At 42.2% G+C, this 22,549-nt stretch overlaps 1 protein-coding gene across 5 annotated transcripts in view; it reads right to left on the bottom strand.

The window, feature by feature from the left end:
• Window positions 1-22,549, bottom strand: part of INPP5D (inositol polyphosphate-5-phosphatase D) — a 72,335-nt gene that overhangs the window by 40,666 nt on the left and 9,120 nt on the right. For all 5 annotated transcript variants that reach the window (XM_044435320.1, XM_044435328.1, XM_044435335.1 and 2 more), the window contains exons 2-5: window positions 19,600-19,663; window positions 2,606-2,756; window positions 1,547-1,721; window positions 867-1,007 (exon numbers count right to left, since the gene is read on the bottom strand). In XM_044435320.1, the coding sequence (XP_044291255.1) occupies window positions 867-1,007; window positions 1,547-1,721; window positions 2,606-2,756; window positions 19,600-19,663 (531 nt within the window). The remainder of the gene's footprint in view (window positions 1-866; window positions 1,008-1,546; window positions 1,722-2,605; window positions 2,757-19,599; window positions 19,664-22,549) is intronic.

The following is a 22,549-nucleotide window of genomic DNA, read 5'->3' as shown; positions in this document are numbered from 1 at the left end:
GAGCACATATGTCCTCTGGATTGCAGATCATGTGCTCCTGTGCCAGCTGTTGCTAATCAGTCTAAAAGAGTCTGTGAAAGTAAATATTACATTTGTATATCATAGATGCCAAGGTTTTTCTTTAGAAACATGATGGGGTTTCAGCAGTGCTATTGAGATAGTGCTTAGGCCAGGCTTCTCCAACCTGGTGCCCTCCAAATACTTTGGACTATGACTGCCAGCATGGGCAAAGGGTGATGGTGGGCATTGTAGCCTAATACAGCTGGAGAATACCAAGCTGGAAAAGGCTGGCTGTGGCTGAGCTTAATTTTCCATAAGTGAAAAGATACACTTCCATGCCATTCACACTTTGGCCCGAACAGAACTGTATCCTCTCTAGAAAGAGTTCAGACTAGAATCCCATGAAAAGAAACGGGTATGCCACATCTGCTTGGGTCAACTACAGGCAAGGCTTTCTATAGATCCATATGTATAGAATCCTCACATTAACTCCACATTGTAATGTGCCTCCAGACCAGACATGCATGAGAAATTAATTTCAGTTCATTTTTAACAGGGGTTACTCAGTGTGCACCTTCCAAACTGAGCAAAGACTTGGATGCAACCTGTAGCTGGCCCATACATTTTTGAGCTTACAATGTGATTTACAGATCAAAAATCCCATAGTTTGTGTATATTTGAAAGATGTGCAAGAAACAATTACGTACTTTTGAAAAATCTGCACAAATATGGCTTAATCACTGGGAGAGAAACACTGAAAAATGCAGTGCAGAACCTGAGGAGCTTCAAGTTAGAATTCAGAGAAATTTGGTGAAGCAAAGTTTTGCTGATTCACACATCCCTATTCCAGATTCATTTGCATTTACCTGAAGAGTCCTTTGCAGAGACCTGCAAGCAGTTTTTTCAGCTGAGGGAGGTTCCAAGAGCCTAGCTGTACTGTTTCAAGATCACTGGTAATATGAACTCTCAAATAATCCTGGATGAGTTTGAGGTGCTCCTCTGGAATACTATGAAGAAAGAAAATGCTTGGATGACCAGACCTTACACTCAGGAATTAGAAGTATGACGAGTATAATCCTCCTGGAGGATTGCTACTAGTACAATCTTGTATATGGCGTTGTAAGCTGGGTCTAAATGATCTCTCAGGAATAACCCCCATGAGTCTCTGGTTGTGTAAAGGTGTTGTTAGAATGGATCAGACTGTTTGGGCAAGTTTGGCCCGGCAGATCCCCTACTGTTGTGAAGATTAACTGAGTAGTGGCTGACCTCGGAGACAACCAGAGGTAGACTTTCAAAGGAAGCCATGCAATACATGATGCTAATGGGCAGCTTTAAACAATTCCAATAAATAAATAAAATAAACAAACACAAACAAAAGGTCTCAAGGCACCTTTAGCATAACTTCCATGGACATTGTCCCTTTCTTAGCTTTCTCTTTCACCCCCTAAGGATGTGTTAATTCAAAGGTTTGTGAGAACAACAGGGACAGGCTGCATTTTGTGTTCCTGTTTCCACCTCCTGAGATAAATTAATAGCCAGATCTCACCTGCTGGTATCTTGGAGCTGTAAGCGCTGGATCAGTATCTCAGAAAGTGATGGTTTGTTCACTTCCATCGCCGATTTATTTTCATTTGGGGAAAGCTCTTCTTTTGCCTCACTTACCAGAGGAGGCACTGAAATACTACGTGGAGGTAATATAGGTGGTGCAGACATAATATGATCTGTCACAAAAGAAAAGGAAAGATTCTGATCCAGGTGGCCTCTTTGCATGCTATTTGTAATGGATGGAGGGGTGTGCGTGGAGTGCTATTCTTCTCAGAGAGTGTATGCTTTGCGTTCCATGCAAGGTTAGCGTGCTGTCATGGCTAGAATTTTGGACTATAGTTCAAATCCCCATCCAGCCTGGACATTGGGTTGGTCACCATTGCTCAGCCTTATCTACCTCACAGGGTTCTTGTGAGGAAATAATGGTGAGTAGGGACCACATACTTGGCTGTGGAGGAAAGATGGGATATAAATGAAATAAATTTAAATTTTGTAATACTTCACCATAAATTAATATCTGTATTATGCCCATCAGGTGGTAAAAAAATGTTCATACGTCAATAGTACCTTCTCTTGTGAGTCAAATATCAGTGAGAAATTCACAGCATTCACGAACAAAGCTAGTGTGAGCTTTAGATGGTTTTGGGATACATTTAAGAGAATACACGTTCAGAGAGTGGCATTTATGTGGCATTTGAATACAAAGGAAAGAACTACCTTTTAAAATTGGTAGTACACATAGACCGACTCCTGTTATTTGTTAACCTTAACAGAAGAATGTCTGAAAGTGCTCTCTTAGGAGGCCAGTAAAACCTTGCTTGTTCCTGGAGTACCCCATACTTCTTGAATGACTTGGTACTCATGGACTTGCCTGTGATGGTTATCAGACATGGCTGGTCAGCTGAATTTAGCTTGGTGTGTCAGATTTACAGCAAAAGATAAAAGCTAAGTACTTACTCCTCCTTCAGCTGGACAGATCCTGACAATTTCTTGCTCTTCATTTCCAGTAATCTGGGACTAATTAGGAACAATACAAGCTTTTGTGTTTTGAATTTCTTACCCAGATCCTCTTCCAGTTCATCTGTCGTTTCCTCCTCCTCACGTTGGACTGGGAATTTAAGGCTCCGCACCAGCCCCATATTATCTTTTTTGTAAAATTCTATCAGTTCATCCAGACTGTTGAAATACTGTACTGGAACACCCTCAGAGGCCTGGAAGCGCAGACATTAGATATTACTGGAGACAATTTCCACCACAGAAAGAATACTTACGAGTACATAATAATGCAGAGAAAACATAGCCAACACCATCTAGTAAGAGACATCTTTTCTCGTCTTTTCTAAATGCAATGCAAGACACATTTAGATAAACTGGAGGGCACAAGACTGCTACCATTGCGCTTCATACCTTGCATTAAATGATTCTTGGCTTCCTCATTCCAAGGCTTATAAGCATTTGCTACAAGGGTGACAGGACTGCACCCTTGTTTAATAATTATTATTACATTACATTTATACCACACATTTTTTTCCTCTTCTAAGGAACCCAAGGTGGCATATATATATATATATATATATATATATATATATATATTCATCTTTTCCTTGCAACAAGGTAGGTTGGGCTGAGAGTTCCAAGGCTGAGAGCCTGTGACTAGCTCACAGTCACCCAAGTAGGGGCTAGAGCGTGGATCTCCCAGGTCACCAGTCCAACATTCTAACCTCTGCACAACACTGGCTCTTGCTTGGCATTTTGGGTTACACCCATTGATGGGCTTCCCTTTCCATTCCTGTGGAGAGCTATTGATTGCTCACACTGCTTGTCCCTGGTCTTTCATGATTTTTATGGCAGGGGAGAGGGGAATATTTAAAACTGGATGGAACACACAAGTCCACACATACAACAGTTTGCCACTGAGGTGGAACAACTAAGAATACCTCCTGTGCAAGCACAGACATAGAAGACTGCCCTCAAATAGGTCAGAACAGAGGCAGACGTGATTCTTCTTGCAGGGAGGGGATGATCGGACAATGAAGGCTGCCCAGGGCCCTACATGCCACCACCATCCTTGTGAGCCATATATTCCATCTGCTGTACATTCCATGCTGTAGGAAGAGGCCCTACAGGCATTCAGGTGTATGTGCAGAGAGCTGCTCTACCTGAGAGGTGGATGTGATTCCCCGGATTATCCCCTTGTGTAGAGGAGATCTATGAGCATACAGATATACGCACATTGGTACACACACAGGGCTTCTTCATCAGGGTGCTAAGCCTCTAGTCCACAGGGTGCATGGCCAGGGATCATGCTGACAAAGCTATTCCCATCACTCCCCACTTTTAATTTTAATGTGTAGGGGGTTCATTTGAGCCTCCTTATTCGTCCATCTACACCTGAATTCATATTGCTCTGCCTAGCAGCAACCTGTTCGAGCCTTAGATAAGAACATCTTCCATCTGCTGCTGCTTCACCTTTTTACCTGGGCCCTTCTGTGCACAAAGCATGTGCTCCAGCATTGACTTATGGGCTCCTCCACATAGCAGTAGCAGTCGCACCCTCTTGCTCAGCTTTCCCTCCTAGTCATGCACAACATTTCCTGTGCCCCTACAGTCAAACAGAGCACTTCTGGAATAGCATGGCAGCACTAGTTGTCCCTCTGCTCCATTGTTAAAAATTGGTTAGTTGCATTCTCTTCTTCAGAGCACTCAGAAATATTTGAAAGGGGATGAAAACATTAAACATTGCAGGATGCAAGCTATATTAAAAAAGAAAGCAGCAACCAATGCCCATTTTTAACAAAACTAGAGCAAAGGTATGAAGCAAGCTTGGAAGCAGCCGTGTACTGACTCAGACAGACTTGTTCCATCTAGCAGTAGCTCTCCACAGTTTCAGGCAGGAGTTTTTCCAGCCCTGCTTGGAGATGCCAAGGATCGAAGTGGCCCTTCTGCATACAAATGACATGCTCTGCCCTGAGCTGTGATCCATCCCAATGTCTTCTCACATGCCTCCTTTGCTCCCAGGGCTCTTCCCAGCTCAGACACTCAGCATTGCAGGCCTGCCTCTCTGCAGCATGGAGTGACCACTGCATCAGGATGCAGCCCAAGTCACTGTCCAGGTCCCTCTTCAGTCCCTTTAAGGAGAGCTGGGACAGCTTTGTGGTGCTCCTTCCAGGCTAAAGAAGAGCACAACAGTGCTCATCCTCTGGATTATACTGAGCAACCTTCCCCAAGCAAGAGCCCTCTAGATGTGTTGGACAAAGCACCCATCATCCCTGGTTATTGTGTATCCCCAGCTGAGAACTTGCAGTCCTACATATCTGGAGGACCCCAGCTTGGGTAAAGCTGACATAGAGCATCTCAGACCTCCTTCACCTGACCTGGAAAGGGTGGGGAAAGCAGTTGTATCATTTTTCTGTTCAGCATATCATAAACAGGCTTCTTCCAAGTCCTTCTTTTCTGCTTCCAGGAGAGAGGCTACAAATCAGCATAAATCAAAGTAGAATCTCCTTAAGATGTGGAAGAAGCATCTACCCATCTGCAGAGTTAACTCTAAACTGAAGCTTCTCCTCTTCTTTCAGAAAAGATTCTGACTCGACCCTCAGGGTGGCAACTGCTGCTTGAGGACTAGGTGGACAAGTTGGTTGCTTCACCTGTCATCCCTTTACAAGGTAAAGGAACTTCCCTTCAATCACCTTCAATTCAAATCTCTCCCCCATATTCCAAGGCAGGCTGGTCCTCATGCAATGTATGAGCACCTTCACTTGGTAACCCTGAATCTGCAGAGCCCTTGGCCTCCCTCTGCCCTTCCACCTCGGAGCAGAGGACTTGATCTGGGATTGTAGGATGCAAGAGCTGGCCCTGCTCAGTTCACAGCGAGAGGCAGGCAGAAGGGCTGCCGTGGCTGACCTTTCTGGATTCACTTCCATTTGGTGCAGACACAAGCAGAGACTGCTTGATGCTTGCCCATTCTTCCTTCCCCATGCTTTTCAGTTTCCATTTGCTTCAGCTGTATTGACTCTTGAATTTAGGGTTAAATTAGTAATAACTTCCTCATTTTTTCTGGATCAATTCTCTTAAGTAACCTTCTAGAAAACTGATCAGAGATAAAGGTTGTGTATGCAAAAACTGATCTTGAATCAACCACTTTGCACCAATATTTTCTACCTTTGTAAAAGAATATTATCAGTGTGGGAACTCTTACATCTACAACATGTCTTTGCATTTATTCTATATATTTTTAAAAAATTCCAGATGCAATGGCTCATCAGGTTATAATGTTAGAAAGCATTCAGACTTGTGAGAACTAAGTAAAGTTCATAATCAATTCATCTTCAGTGTCAGAATTTGAGTGTGTTTAACTCACTGCTTAATAATAGTTGTAAATTTTTGACAGTAGTCTCCTGTGGGATTTTAACCTCAATTCAGTATTCAGTTCTTATCTATTTCATCTTGTCACCTTTTCTGTGTAAGAAACTGTCTCAATTGGAAACTCTAACAAAGTGAGAGAACAGTATTGTCTCCTGCCCCAACAAATGTGGGGTGTTCTGAACTAAGTTACCATCCTCAAAGGATTTCATAGTGATTCGATTGTAGCCCAACCTTTTCCAAAATGGTAAATTACAATGAACATATCTAAACAGTGTTAAATGGAGTTGATAGTTGCAATATCTGGGCTTAATTGATAATCAAAGGAGTGCTCCTATAAAGGGTTAAAGAAAATGTCCTGTGACTCCCAGCATTCCCCACCCTGCAGTGCTGAACATTCCTGTCTAAATACATCTACAATTGCAACCTAATTCATAGAATCATAGAATAGTAGAGCTGAAGGGGGACAGAGGGCCATTGGGCCCAACCCCCTGCTCAGTGGAGGACTCCAGGTTAAACCATCCCTCTCAGATGGCTGTCCAGCTGCATCTTGAATGCCTCCAATGCGGGCGAGCCCACAATATCCCTAAGTCATTGGTTCCATTGTTGCTCAGCAATATCAGGCAGGAAGTTCTTCCTGATGTTCAGCCGGAACCTGGCTTCCTGTAACATGAGCCCATTATTCCATGTCCTGCATTCTGCGGCGATCAAGAAGAGATCCTGTCCTTCCTCTTTGTGACAGCCTGTCAAGAACTTGTGGAGTGCCATCATATCTCCCCTCAGTCTTCTCGAGGCTAAACATGCCCAGTGCTTTCAATTTCTCCTGTCAGGGCTTTGTTTCCAGTCCCCGGGTCATCCTTGTTGCCCTCCATCAATTGAATGGAATCATCCATTCAATTAAGGGTTCAGAACTCCTCTGAACCCTTAATTGAATTTTTAGCTGTAGTAGCCTCCAGTTATATAAAGCCCTCTCTGCTTGGCTATATTACTATCTTTCTGGTACCAGGCAAATGGGCTTTAAAAATTTCTATTTTTGCTGTCATGTTGTCTTCCAAAGTGGTTTTTAACCCTATGATACTTCTGATTTTCATTCTGTTTGATGCCTGCTATATTTTTGTCCCTTCTGGCTCAAACTACTTGCTTTATTAAATACATTGCTTTTACTGTGCTGATTCTGATTTTATGTATTGTTTTGTATTATTTCCTATAGGGTGACTAATACATTAAATAGAAGAGAGCAACATTTTGTTTCTGCCAGCCTTTTTTGGGGGCACTGCTGAATTTTGCTGCCACCAAAATTCATCAGTATGTCTGCAAAACAAGTCCATCTTTCTTGTTATTACTGATATACATTTGATCATTAAATGAATACAACAGTGACAACCTCAAACTACTCCAATTTAACAAGAATAGGTTGGCTTCAATGGTGCTCATCTTAAAAAAGTAGGGTTTGTATTCTGATGAAAGAACTCCTGTTAGATGGAACTTTTTCCACTGGAGAACGGGAATCTCTGGATCAAGTCCATGGTTTTAGTAATAGATCTTTTGTAGTTGTCTGTGTTCAATTTTTGCGTTTATACCATCATCACTTTTTCAAATACATATTCAAATTCTTCTGCCAGAATGACCTTCCCCAAGCTGGTGCCTTTCAGATGCATTTGACTACAACATCCATCTTCCCTGTGCTGTTGGGACAATGGGACTTGTAGTCCAACACATCTGGAGGGCACAAGGGTGGCAAATTCTGCTCTATACTTTGCCTATTATTGCATTTATTAATTCTGTCAATAAAGTAACATTTCATCTTGTCACCTTAACCTGTTGCTGGAATTTTGAACCATTCCTCTGCATGGTAAATGGGCAACCATAGTAAATTGCTGAAAGAATTGCTGACAAACAATCTAAGAATACCTATTCCAGTATCACAGAATCTATGTCCCCACATTCAGTTGCACTGAAAGGTCACCCAAACATCTGTACCCACCAGGAGGTACAGAGAGAAACAAAACTGTTTGTTTTTGTACAGACTAATACAGCCTCAGTGAAAATAATAAAAAATGCTATTCATATCAAGTATCAGAAAAGATCTACAATGAATCTTGAGAGGGAAATACCAATTATATTTAATATATAACTTCTGTGCTGCAAGATGAAGGTAGAAAGAAAAAAATAGTGACATGCTAACAATCTTTTTTTAAAACAAGGAACAGAAATAGAAAGAACCAATGCAAGCAGAAGTGAGAACCACAGAAAGCAAGCTAGGATATGTTTCATGAGAATGACTATCTTTAGGCAACAAAGAGTAGAATGTTATAAGGCAGATTCATTTTTTTTTCTTCAATTACTCATTGATCCCGCTTTAAATCCAAACACATGGGTACAGTACACTTAGCATTCTTGTTGAATAGGGTCTAAATGTGTAGAAAAATGTTAAAGATCTAAAACCCACTTGTTTTCATGGGGTTGGGAGGAATCCTATTAGAATTCTTGATCAGCATCTACAAAACCCTTTGTGTTCTACTCCCAGTATATTTATTTATTTATTTATTTATTTAGAAAAATTCTATGCCGCCCCATTCGCCGAAGCCTCGGGGCGGTTCACAAATATATCAATTAAAATATACAATAAAAATATAAAAATATATCAGCCTTCCACATCTTGGCTCCTGCAAGCTCTCTAAAAGCAACCTGTTAAGAATCCAGCTTCTCAAAATCTATGTAACTTGACACATATCGCTGGCCCTCCAAATTCTTATAGACCAAAACTGGACCAACTGGACTAATTTCACAGCATCTAGATCCCTTTCAATCTAATTTAAGGACTAGTTTTTGCACATGGACTGCCTTGATTGTGTGATGGATCAATGCCAAGTTTTGTTATGCTTTTACTAAATGGCCTTTAGTCTGAAAATATGGTGGATTAAATATATTTAAAGAAATAAATAAGAATGATGGGAATGGGTCCTGTTAATTCTCCTTTCCCTGAGCTAGCCTGCTGCTTTCAAGTTGTAGTGGAGGATGCGGTCCTATTTCCAGTGCTGAAGAAAGACTCTGCCGCCAGTTCAGTTGGTTTTTGCACAAAGAATCAGCCGGTGCATCAACCTGATTTTCATGCCAGACAGCAACATGTCTCCAGCCAGCCTTTGTATAAGCAAGTTTTCTATAAGTAATATTATGCTCATATTTTTCTTCATTGCTATTGTTCTTTTTTTGTCATGAAATAGATTTTGTTTCTTTAAGACATCAGTTCTCAAGTGCCTACTTACACTTTGCCAAAAAAGAGGAAATGCATCACCCCAAAAGAATACACATTTGCACGAAATTTCCTGGTGCTAATCTATCTGCAGAGCTAGAAAATTACTTCTGCATGTTCAAACCACATCTATAAAGGGCTTCTGAAGTGGACCCATCAGTACTGGTTCCAGGTTTTTGAGAGCCCTCAACATCTTCCCCACCCTAGTGAGTCTACTTTGCCCCATCACTGCAGTCAGTGTTATTGCTGCTCAGCCTTTGCTACGCAAAGGCTAGTATTGGCTTGCTTGATGAGCAGAGCGCCAGTGAGCAAATCTACATCAGCATATACTGCTCATCCTTCTCACCACATCCATTGTCTGGTCAGGGAGAGAGCAGGCAGTCAAGTAGATTACAGGGGTGAAGGGGAGGATCAAATCCAGTAGTCTGTTGCCACTGGGCCCCTGAAGAAGCATGGGTCCTTGGCATGTACCCAACCATGCCTACCATTGCCATTGGCCCCAGGGCCTCTGAAAGGTTCTTTCTGCCTGCAGGGGTATATGGTAGGCTCCTCTTTCCGGTGCTGAAATGAACGCATGCGTGTCTTTGGCTTCAAGCCCACCCCTTTCCTACAAGCATTTGTTCTGCATCCTTAGAATGACTGACAAGGCTCACCCAGGCAGTGCTGGTGCTCTTATATTTTGTCAGTTATTTTCAACAGCCATTTTCATAGCTGGCTGCTAAAATAAATTGCACATCACCATCTATCATTTCCAAATTCCCTATGAACACAGCATCAGCTCAAGCACCCTGTCTAGTTGAGTCTCTTGGATCTAGCAAAGAACTATCTACTACTGGCAAAGGCACTGCCATGGGGGGAGCTGTGTCCCACGAAGGTGAGCCATTCTGCCTGCTCCCACCCCCAGAGGCCTTGTGAGCGAGGCTGGAGCTGCAGTTTGGGAGGCCCTGCTTCAGAGAGACACCCCAAATGTGTCGCTTGTAATCTTAAAAATGCAGTTTTACATTTTGTATTGAAATGCTATGCTGCTTTATTGTATTGTATTTTGCTTCATTGTATCAATCATTGCTAACTGCCCAGAGAGCCTTGGTTATTGGGCAGTACAGGAATGTAATTAAATTAAAAATGCCATCAGACTTTTCATTGCTGTTTCTCTTCTCCCTTACCTGAGAATACTTGCTTGACATTAGAGAGGTCCAAGAGGATTTCCCCTCCCCCCATAGCAGTTAATTCCTACCATTGTTTATGGCACACACTGCATGTATTTATTCATTTATTTTGACAAAACAAAGGGGAAAGCTTTGCTAAAACAAAAGCAGTGTGCACAAAGTTTCTAAGCAACATGTTTCTAAGTCTATGAAATCCTTTTAGTTGCTCGGGGTTACCAAGAAAATCAGTGTTTACCTGGCTGTGGCAAACACCTGAAATCTGAACCCAAACTCTTCCAAGCATGCTATTCTGTGCATACTGATAGTGCAATCCAATACACGTCTACCCTAGAAAGTTCTGCTGAGTTTAGATAGACTTTCTGACAGGTAAGTATGTGCCTCAGCATCCTCCAACCTGGTGCCCTTCAGATTTTGGACTACAACTATCAGGAGTTTTGCACAATGGCCCTACTGGCAGAGACTGATGGGTGATGAAGTCTCCAGATGGGGGAAGTACACCTGCTCACCTGCCTATGTGGAGGGTGACAGGCTGATTAGGAGAACCTCTTCTAACCATGGGGACACTCCTCAAGGTTAAGAGCACTGGACAACTGCATGGACCGAGGAGGTGGCGTGCTTCAGACAGCCCCCCTCCATGGGTACAGGGCAACAAGACTAACAGGGGAGGGTGGGGGCCAGCCTGGAGCACGCCTGTCCTCACAGTACGAAGAATAGTTGAAGAGGACTATTGCATGCAGTTAAAAAGTAATCCTGGACCAACATAGTACAATAAAAGCACACTGCATTTGTGAGACATGTCATGACAACATTGTCTAAAATCCTGCACTTGGGGAAGAAGTAATTAATTAAGAAGCATATTCTGTTTAAATAACACATGGTACTTCTTTCCAACAAGGCAACTACTACCACCCTTTGTGTTTCAAAGCACAAGTCTGTTATTTGAAAAGCTGCAATAGCAGTGTATGCTGTTAATCTCAACTCCTTAATGACAAAAGAGCATCATGAAAAAGCATCATGCAGCAATGTAACTTAGACGACAGGTGCAGCCAATTGAATCTTCTGAAAGTCAGAACTATTTTCTGAAAGCAAAACTGGTGTTTGATCTAATCAAGATCTCTAGATTCGTCCAAGATTATTTTGCTGAACCACAATCCCAATCTACTTGAACAAAGATGGCCAGATAGATAGGGTGGGTGTGCCTGGGAGTATGGAGGTGGAAGAATCTTTTGTTTTCTTTAGCACTTTTGTCCTGCTAGATGGCCTTAATATGGTTTTCAAAATGCCGAACTACAAGAGACAATACCTGAGAAGAACAGATAAAACAACAGAGACTGAAACTAAAAGTCTAGATAAAGACAAGGCAAGGTTCACCGGTACTGTTTAAAGCCATTAAAGGCACTGTCATATGCATATTTAAGGTCCTCCCAGCCAGATTGGCTGGGGAATACTGGGAACTGTAGAATCTTTTAAATTCTAAATATGTGTAGGACATCACTGTAATAGAATAATATATAATATGTAAGAACTCAAGGTAGTCTTAAAAATTATCCAAGAAGATTGGGAGAGAGTACTAAAATTTCAGAGCTGTCACCAAGAATCCCCTGCTATGACCAGGTGCCTAATCTCCAAGGAGCAAGGGCTTTGAAGACCTTAACTGATAGGCAGGTTCTAGTGGAAGAAGGCAGCCCTTTAGGTATCTCCAGTTTGTACAGGTCTAAAAGCTAAATGGATTGAGCTGCATGACAGCCTTGCTTAGGATACAAGAACTGAGTCTGGTGAGTTGACTTTCTCCACTTGCTTCAGTTCCTAATTTGCTCCTTCAATATGTAAAAGAAAGTTAAGGTCACTTCAGAAGTTGTTATATCAGGACAGCCCTATAAACAGGCTCTCAGATGTGACCATTACAAGATTTGAACAGGTTGCCAGCACCAATAAGCTTAAAACTGAGTCAATGTTTGATTTTGAATATGGAAAGTAAAGAATTAGTTAACATTAATGATTTGTATCCAATTGCATTGTTCTTCCAGTGGCAGGGAACCACGACTGCAGGGACTTCCAACCTTTTTGGGAGCCTGAGAAACTCCCCAGGTTTTCCCAGGGGATGTGGCTAATCATATGCTGAAAGAAACTAGCCTAGGTGCTGCGAGCAGAAAGCAAGAGAGTGCAAATTGAAAAGGTCTCTGCAGAGAGAAGACTGGGTGAGGCCCGGAAGGAACTCTTTCCTTCTCTTCCTGCCCACTGAACAGCTGATCTGTGGCAGGTTCAGAAACAGGAAGGAGAACCTGGTGCCCTAACATTGTTCAAGTTTTGTTATTAATAGGAATCCATGTTTGCAGGGAGCAGAGAATGGAGAGCTTTGTGGGCACAGCTGCAGTCTCCCTGTGGTGCTGCTACACTTCACTCCTGGCTCCTGCATTGGACGCCTATGTGCTAGCTGAAGAGATTTCTCCTCTCCCCCTCCCGCACCGCCTTTCTCCCCTCTTTTCCCATCCAAATCTGTTCCAGAGGGCTTGGGATTTCCTCAAAGCAAATATGGGGTATGTGAGACAGGGGAGACAAGAGGACAGTGAAGTCCCACTTCTGTGTAAACAGAAGCCCTGCTGAGCTAGTGGAGTTATGATTGCAGAAGGGCTGAAGCCAACCCAATGCATTTTCAGCCCTTGTGAATTGTCTCCAGGTATTTGCTCCTAAGGCAAATGCAATGAGTTGTATTTAATACAGACAATATTCTTGATCACCTGGTTCACATCTTAAAGATGTGCTGGGAAAAAGAACAAAAAAAGATGCAGGCTGCACCACTTCTGCTACTCCTCGCATGTGCTGTAGGGCTGCATTATCTATGAAAAACTGCAGTGAGCACTATGGAGAATAAGGTGCAGAATTTCTAAATGATAGGCTGATAAGTTCCAAAGGTACTATCTAATTGCAAGAATGCCTTCTGCTGGCTAGGCCTTAACAGGAGGCAAGCTGGGCTAAACTGGTGTAAATTCTCATGCAGGAACTGGCACAATTCATAGCACGGTTCCTTCCCCATTTCTGAGTAGAACACACAAGAAGCTTGACACTGTGCATCCTTTGCACAGCTCAGATCTGTCCCTGACGTCAGCATGAAGCCTGTTGCAGGAAATGCAGGCTATATTTCAAGCAACCACTGCAATCATAAATGCTTACTACAACTGTACAGTTTCCCAAGAACAAAATGCTGCTGGGCCATTTTTGCTTGAACAAGAGAAAAATACGTAGGTATTTTGCCGGTTATTTTGTGTATGTCTTTACATTTCATGCATTTCAGAGTTACATAATTGAAAAGCTGTTAACTTTTATCTGGTATTAATTTGGGGAATTGATTGCATGCATACACACAAGTAACGGAGGTCCTGGTAATTACGGAAAAAATTGCTTCCAGTTAAACAGTTGAGGTGTGTCCTTGCTGAATGCTTAACCTGGTCAGTTTAACATGTAGCAGAGCTCTTCTGATTTTGGTGGGGATTCCAGCAGGAAAACCACCATCGTATTTATCACCTTTCATCAACTTTAAGCAAGGTTCCAGTATGATAAGAAAGCATAAGCAGCTTCATCTGGAGAACAATGAGTCATAGTTACTGCATTGTGTTCGTACTATGTGGCATGTGTCATCCATTTCCTGTTACACACAGTCCAGGCTTCAGAGGCAGGGCAGGAAAAAGTGACCAGATGTTCAAAATAAACTTCAGTTTGTGCAAGGCTAAAGACAACCCAAGAGTCTTCAGGTCAGTAAGTGCTGAAGGAGAGCACATTCGTGGCAAGGAGAAGTGCTCCTCACCATGATTGCTGAAGACATGCTTAGGAAAACTACAATGAATGAAAGAGGTGCTTATAAATAATGTTAGACATAAAGACAGATTCTTCAAATGTCTGAATGCGGCAGTCAGATCCCTGCTTATCAGAGGGATGCACTACAATAGCTAATGTAGGCTTCCACCTCTCACAAGAGGCCTACAGTCCTGCAAGTTTGTTGCACCACAGCACGGTGCCAGCTGGATGGGACTGCCTTTATGATGTGGTAAAATGCTTCTTTCCCAATCCCAGAAGAATCACTGAACCACAAAGAAAAGGAAACAAGTCCATCTGGAAATCACAAATCAAGTGAGGCCAAGGGCTTCTGCTGTCCTGGGACAGGGAGGGAGCCCTGTTCTGAGCATCAGGGCTTCGAACAGCAAGGTGACGTCTACACCAGTGCACCTCCAGAGCAATTGTCAGTATTTTGTTTTCCAGCACATCCCCCCATGTTGTCCTTGAGCTAAATGCTACCTCCGGCGTCGGAGGCAGTGTGCCTAGGCACAGCAGTTGCTGGGAAACATGAGTGGAAGGGTGGTGGTGGTGTTCTACTTGTGGCTTCCCACCAGCAGCTGCTTGGCCACTGTGGGAACATAATGCTGGCCAAAATGGACCCTTGACCTGACTGAACAGGCTTTTCTGTTAGTGAGCTTTTATTAATGCTTCCGGGGCCTGCACCATGCCTTTTCATAGCTGAAGTGAAATTATATTAATTGTTGTAACCTGCCCAGGGAGCTGTGTGGCTAATGGGGCAGGTTAGAAATCAAATAATGAAAAAATAAATAAATATGAATTCATAACACTGTTTGGTAAATTTACAGCCAGGCATTTCCTAAAGGGGGATTCTCTCTAAAGCTACTGGAGGGTTTGGGTAACTTCAGGTGCTTTAGAAGCACTTAAAAGCCCCTGGGACCAGCTGGTGGGCAGAACTTACCAGCCATTAAAAATACACATAAAATATGTGGAGGACTTCTGTTGTAGCTGTCTTCTGATGACCAGCTGAGACTCCCTGTAGCTGCTGTTCCTGCTCTGTCTCATTGCCAGTGTGGCAGGACTGGGGATGTGGTGCCAGGCTAAGTATTTGCCAGTTCCAGCTCCTGATGGCCCCACTTTGTGATACTGCACTAGCACATTACATTTCTTCTCCTTCTTTCCTTTCTTGCCACCCCAATGCATCTTCATAGGAAGGAAGTTCCACTTTGCTGCACTGACACTGAATTGTCCTTGTTGATTTTGTAACTCCCCTCATTTGAATACTCTCAATGTTTCAAGGGAGCAGGCTGAGAACTTGCACATAAATTCATGGCAGCTCTAACCTCAGACCTCAATGACATCATCATAGCTCAGAGATGATTCTGCAGCTACCTATGTTGTCCTTAAAAATCACACCAAACCTTTGAAGGGGAGAATGATTAAGATCATAATATCAGTAAAGGGTGTCTAAAAGGGAAAATGTTGATTTATTGCAACTATTCCATAATGCTATTCATCAATAATTTTAAGGAGGTTTATGATATTTTAAGAAAATAAATGAGAACATAAGAAGACCCCTGCTGTTGCTTTCTAGTCCAGCACCCTGTTTCCTAGAGGGGCCAATCATGTATCTATGTGATGTCCACAAGTTGACATTAGCACACTCATCCTCTTTTGCTGCTATTCTCCTACTGTTGTCCATTGTACATATCTGATTGTGGAAGTAGCCAGAGTGACCCATAGGGTGGATTCACAAGTCATGGTAACCCACTCTGGCAATAAGCAACTGCTGGCAGGTTATGGCACAAACAGCCTACCCAATTGCCTGTTGAGGTCACTGTAGGCTGTCCTCCCCTTCCTTTGCACTCAGTCCTCCAGTCAGTATCCCAGAAGATTCAAACAAGAAACACCTTGCTTCTTCATTCTGCTGTGCTCGTGAGCCCATTTTTCTTTGTTGTAGCTTTCTCACCTTTACTCCACCTCGTTTTGCCCCTGCAGATAGCAAGGAACAATCTCTACATTGACAGCTAGTGACAACTCTTCCAAAATGCCCAAAATGCCCAAGCAGCACACCAGAGGATCTGTCATTGGGCTCATCACTGCATCCCAAATGTGCATTTTTTTTAATTTCAATTTTAAGTCAGACTTGTGCAGCCATGAGTCTCAAAATGAGAAGACTCATTTGGCCAATGTCCACAGGGGGCAGCTGTTGTGACCCAGAAAAGTTCCAAGTAAGGGTTTTTCTCACTTCATTTTGATGTGACAGCTGTCAAAGGGTACACTGTTATGTCAAATCAAAGACTTTGCTCACAAAAAGGGGCAGGTGACTTTTGATTATTATTTATTATGTATTTTGTTTATATACAGCCTAATAGCCAAAGTTTTCTGGGTGCCCCATCCCTTAGCAGTAAGATCCTCAAGGTTTTGAGTACCACCCTATAGGTCCCAGTGGCCCCAACCTTTCTACTAATTCCCAATACTCTAGGTATGTGGGAAGGTGGAAAACTGCTCATCTCTTTTTCACTAATATTTGTCTTTGAAAGCTGTCAAAAGTCTGGGTTTCTTTGTAAACAGGGATTTAGGGAGGGCTGGACAGAGTAGTTTAGATAATAAACTATGGCATCTGCTTAGCGTCCAGAACAATGTTCAGGAGTGCACTTGGGCAGGATGTACCCTCCAAGACATTGCCCAGGTCTGGCTTCTGATTTTCAGACTTGTGGAACTTCACACCTCCACAGTTATCATCATCATCATCATCATCATCAATGTACATTATTTGGGGTGCAAAAAATAAAGTTGGACAACCAACAAAAGCTTCTCCAATACACTGCTTGAATACTCTAAAGGGTCTATAACTGGCAGCAGCATTAGTAAAATTGCCAAGAGCAGCAGGGGATGCATTGCACTTGTAGTAATGACAAGATAGTCCATGTTGAACTACCTGTACAATATAGCCCATGGATTCTCAAAATGGCTTGTTGCCCCAAAATGAGTCATCCACAATGGGTTGTTACCTAGTTACCCACAATGGATTGTTCTGTTGTGTGAACCAGATTATAGCCACTGCAGTCTTATCCTCCACGTATTTGTCTAGTCCCCTTTTAAAGCCACCTACATTAGAAGCCATCACTACATCTTAAGATACTAAATTCCAGACTGTAACGTGCTCTGTGAAAACGTATGCTCTTTCATAACTCCTGAATCTCCCACCGTCAGTTTCTCTGGATGACACCCACTTCTAATATTTTGAGAGAGGAAGAAAACATTTCTTTTCTACTGTGCACAAATTTATATATCTCTCTCTGCATAGGTGTGAAAGTTAGACAATTGAGGAAGCTGACAGGAGGAAAATTGATGCATTTGAAACATGACACTGGAGGAGAGTGTTGCAAATACCGTAGACTGACAAAGACAAACAAATTAATTCAGAGATTTCTTAAGAAGAAATTATGCAACTGAAGGGGTTGTACTTTGGACATATCATGAGAAGGGGAAACTGCCTGGAGAAGACCATCATGGAGAGAAAGTTGAAGGCAGAAGAAGAGCAAGACCAAATATGAGATGGACTGACTCCATAAAGGAAGCCACAGCTTTGAATTTAAAAGAGCTGAGTGGGGCTGTCATACATAAGACATTTTGGGGGGCTTTCATACATCCGGTTTTCATAAGTCAGAAATGACTTCACAGCACATAACAGCAACAACAAGGAGAGCCCATGTGGCACAGCAGTTAGAGTGTTACACTGGGGATTTAGGAGCTGCAGGTTCTAGTCCCTGCTCAGCCATGGAACCAACTGGGTGACCTTAGGCCAGTCACAGACTCTCAGCCTAACCTACCTCACAGGGTTATTGTTGTAAGGATAAATTGAGGGGAGGAAGAGGATTATTGAGTTCCTTGAAAGGAAAAAAGGCAAGATGTAAGCATAATAAATAAATAAAACTAATAAATGTTTCTCTTACTTTTCTTCTAAACTAAAATACACCAGACATATGAACTTTTCTTGCAAGTGATTTCCTACTTTCTGCAGTTCTCTCATCATTGCCCCTTTCAGCACCTTTCCTAGAACTACAATATCCTTTTTGAGCTGTGGTAACCAGAGTATTGTAGATGGGTCACATTGCAGTGTTATATAAATGAACCGTGATGTTGACTGATTTATTTTTGTGTCTATTCCTAATGATTTATATCATGGCATTTGCCTTTTTCACACCTGTTGCACACTGGGTCATTCTTTACTACCACTTTCCAAGATCTTTTTCCTAGACAGTCATCACTAGCTCAAATGCCATCAGTGTATAAAATGTCCAGATAGGATTTAATAATAGGTATGGACAGCTGAAAGAATAAATTGTATTTACTAGAACAAACAGCATGAAATTAAGTGGTGTGGAGATATAGTTTTTCTGCCTGACAGGATCTGTGATTTGTACCAGATGAAATACATACAAAACGTGGAAGTTTTAATAATACACTGTGATCCTGTGCAACATTCATTTTTGACTAGCGATGGCAGAGAAATCTGCAACAGAATACAATTCAAATATATTCTGATTTCACTGAATCCAACCTGTGGCCTCCAAAGCAGGCCAGCCTTTCCCCAGACACATGGATTCAAAAGTGTGGGTTTTCATTTTTAAGGATTAGTGCTAATTTGCATTAACACAAGTGTGCATTAGTGCCCATGCACATTGGCACAAAAGTACAATGCACATTAGTTAATGTGCATTAACTAATAAGCATTAGCATTTTCACAAATATGCATTGGTATAATGCGCAGCAGTACAACTCTGTAAATTCTGTACAGTAAATACAGTAAATTCTGATAAAAAAGAATACAGTAAATTCTGATAAAAAAGAATCTAATTCCATCATTAAACAGAGGAGGGACTGAAAGACACCTGACAATCCAGAAAACAAAAAATCCACACATCCCTATTTCTGGCATCCCTCAAGAGGTTAGCTCATGCCCCAACTGGCCAGGGATGAGCATGCCCCCGCTTTCCTGGTGTGAGTTATCTGTAGTCTAGAAAAAAATCCCTTAGTTCCAAGTCAATTTTCCTTGGCAGGTTGGACAATGGGGAGTGAGTAGAGTAAACCCCATAAATTCTGGATCATGGCCTCCTGCTCTTAGGCCTGGAAGTGGGAAAGTTTTCTGAAGCTGGGGCTGCTCTTGTAATCAGCTGCCTTACTGTGAAAACTACAGCTTTAAAAGAAATGTCTGCTGCATTCAATGCAGGAATGAAAGCTATTACCAACCAGCCAACTGATGGACAGTAAGAGGCAGCAGGGCTAAGCTACGTTAGTCTGAGGCAAAGAAAAACAGATGTTTGTGTCTCCATAGTGCCAGGACCAGCCTATAATAAGCAGGATGTAAATTAACACATACCTTGCTGAAATCAAGAATTCTCTTTCTCAGAGTGATCTCATGAAAGCAAGAGAATTTTAAAAAGGAGTGACATACGTAGCATTCATCTGGGGACTTACCTGGATAACCAGCTTATTTTCCTTATTAGGTAGAATCCTGTAAGTGTATACACAGTTTCGATACCTGGAACAAATGCATCAGGAGAGGGTGTTAGAACAGCTAGACTTTTCCCCTGTGCAAGAAGAAAAGGTCAGTCTGGGGAGCTTTTGGATGTTGACAACAGCCTTTATTCCTTTGCTGATAGTTTCATATGACATGAAGTCTGTTGGCAATCCTGTTCTGCCATACATGGAAGTGCTTGAGTCAGCTCTTCGGCACCATGTTTCAGTTTTCAGTTCTTTACTGCCAGCAGCTACCTGCAGCGTGGTTTTGCTCTGTAGAAGTACCCTGTTGTTCTTAAAGCTCTTGCTGGTCACACACCTTCTGTGTGGCCTTCTCTTCATGATCCTTAACTTGGCCACCTCAAGCAAAGTCAACATTTCAATTACCTTTCCCAAACATTTTGCTTTCATTCATTCATTCATTCATTCATTCATTCATTCATTCATTCACTTACTCACTCACACTGATTTAGGTGATTGTAAACAATGTCATGTCAAAAAATGTTACCATCAGGAAGACAGGAAAAAGACACCCAAAGTTATCATGTTTTCAAATCTCTTCATTCAGTTCATCTTGTGATTGCAAAAGGCTATTTGCCAACTTTGATCTTTGGAGAAAAGTAATGTGAACAATGTCACAACATTGTGACAGGAATATCAGAAATATTGGTTCTAGGGGGCCTAACTAAAAATTACAAGTTGTACAGAGTCATTTCAGACCAGCTTCTTCTTCTAATCTGAACAATTACACAATGCTAATGCTATTCTAGTGAATGCTTCTCATCCTAGAGAGGAAGAGACACACAGGATAGCGATAGCTCCATATTTCTTAGTTTTATCTTCAAGTTAGGCCTTAGGGTGAAGGCAAACGTTTTCCAAGGCCCAGCCCAGAATCCATTTTTTAGCAACAGAGCTGCATTCCACAATAAGTAAAATAATAATAAATGTGCACAGTGCTTTTCTTCATGACAAAGTAACCATAGATTTGCACATTCCTAGAGCATAATACTGTGCATGTTTAGGCAGAAAAAAGTCCTACAACTCCCAGCTTTCCCCAGTCAGCTATGTTAGGAATTGTATGTCTTTTTTCCAGTCTAAATCTGCACAAGTTTGCACCCTCTATGGCCACCTGATGCCCTCCAGATGTACAGTCCAACACATTTGGGAGGCATTAGGTGGAGGAAAGTCTCTTTACAGGCAATGATCAAAATTATCTACATGAACGTATACTGCTTCTATACATGATTGCATGAAGAAACATGGCAGGGAAACAGAAAGAACTTGAATGGAGTACTGGAAGTCCCATTTCTAAATGGTGAATCTATCTTTCCCTTTACTATAGTTGCTGGCTTCCCATATATCCAGCTTGGATCACTCTAACACAGGGGTCTCAAACTCAACTTATCTGGGGGCCACTGGAAGTAGAGTCTGGGTGAGGCTGGGCCGCATCAAGTATTCCACCACTGTAGTGGTGGTGGGCCGCTCATCCTGCAGCCGGCCTGGGCGCCGCCGGCACTTTGAAGGCCGCAGGACCCCTCCCTTGTGCCCCGCCCGTCCCGGCAATTGGCCCGCGGGCCGCGAATTTGAGACCCCTGCTCTAACATTTCTCCACATAGCTGTGTGCTCATCCATACCATAATCTGACAGCATTTGGAGGAGTGGATTGGAATTGCTTGGAACAACGGGCAAGACTTCCAGGACTGATAGTGTGGTGTCCATTGACTGGCTTGATCTTGACACTTTCCTCTCTTTCTCCATTTACTTCTGAAATTAGCATCTGTTGCCAGTATGACTTGTGTTACCTCAAGTGCTGAAATAAACTCTATGCAATGAAGAAATGTAAAGGTGATTTTGTTTTCATGATTTGCTCCCTGGATTGACTATATAGTTTAGATAATGCTGGGTCTATTAGTAATAATAAATGCCTTGATCTAGTCCATGTTTTCACAAAGCTTTGTTTTGGTTTTGCTAGCAATGTCCCGGTTCAGTCTCTAGGCCAACACAATTGTCAGGGCTTGCGCCATGTGGTTGTGCCTCCTGGCCAGAACAAAGAAAATCTCCAGGAAGTTTCCTGCTTTCAGGGGAAAACAAACAAATGGAACCAGCAGAAAGGAAGGACATTCTGTGCAAAATTCTGCTAAAATAACTAAGCCCAATTTTCCATTTAACGTATTATTTTTTAATCCCATATAAGCTCATAGTTCAGCAAAGAGTATCAAGTTCCAGTTTCACTTAAGATAGAAAATGAGTCACACCAGAGGAAGACAGATTACTTGTTTGAAAATTGAAACCTACAAATGTATTTATTTTCCAGCAGAGATTCAAATGCAGCTGAAAGATTCTCTGCAACTGCAAAAGTTCTAGTTAAAATAGACTTCATTAGCTGCCTACTGTGTTGCCAGAAAGAATGTCACCTCTCTGCGGCTTCTATAGTTAGATGCTCCTTCAGCCTATTTCTCTCTCTACTTTTATGCTACTTCCTCTTCCTGATAAGCAAAAGTGAATACAATAATTGACGTGAAAAAAATGGATTTGATCATTAAAAACAGTATCTAAATGGGAGCAGTTCATATGGGGTAGAATATATCCTGCAGATTCTACTGCACAAATCATGGATCCTAGGGATTCTTTTTCATGAGTGGGATCCACCACCTTAACCCTTTACCAGAGGAAACCCTGAAATGAGCAGAAATGCTATTTCTTGATCAGGACCGAATATGAGACTTCTACTGACCTGCTCCAAAGAAGAAATGAGCATCTTCGGTCAATTCTGGCTGTCATGGAAGTGCTATATCTTTGTTCCTCAAGGAGTGCCCATCACTGGAGGCCTAAGCATGCAATTGGATGCTATCCATGGGTTCCTGAATTAGAAACCCTCAAAGTGACCTTACATGTTTTCACTCTTCTC

This window comes from Varanus komodoensis, unplaced genomic scaffold (genome assembly GCF_004798865.1).
Source record: "Varanus komodoensis strain SLA01 unplaced genomic scaffold, ASM479886v1 scaffold1, whole genome shotgun sequence".
Taxonomy (NCBI): Eukaryota; Metazoa; Chordata; class Lepidosauria; order Squamata; family Varanidae; genus Varanus; species Varanus komodoensis.
The sequence above is the reverse complement of the archived record's forward strand: the minus strand, read 5'-3'. Positions and strand labels throughout refer to the sequence as shown.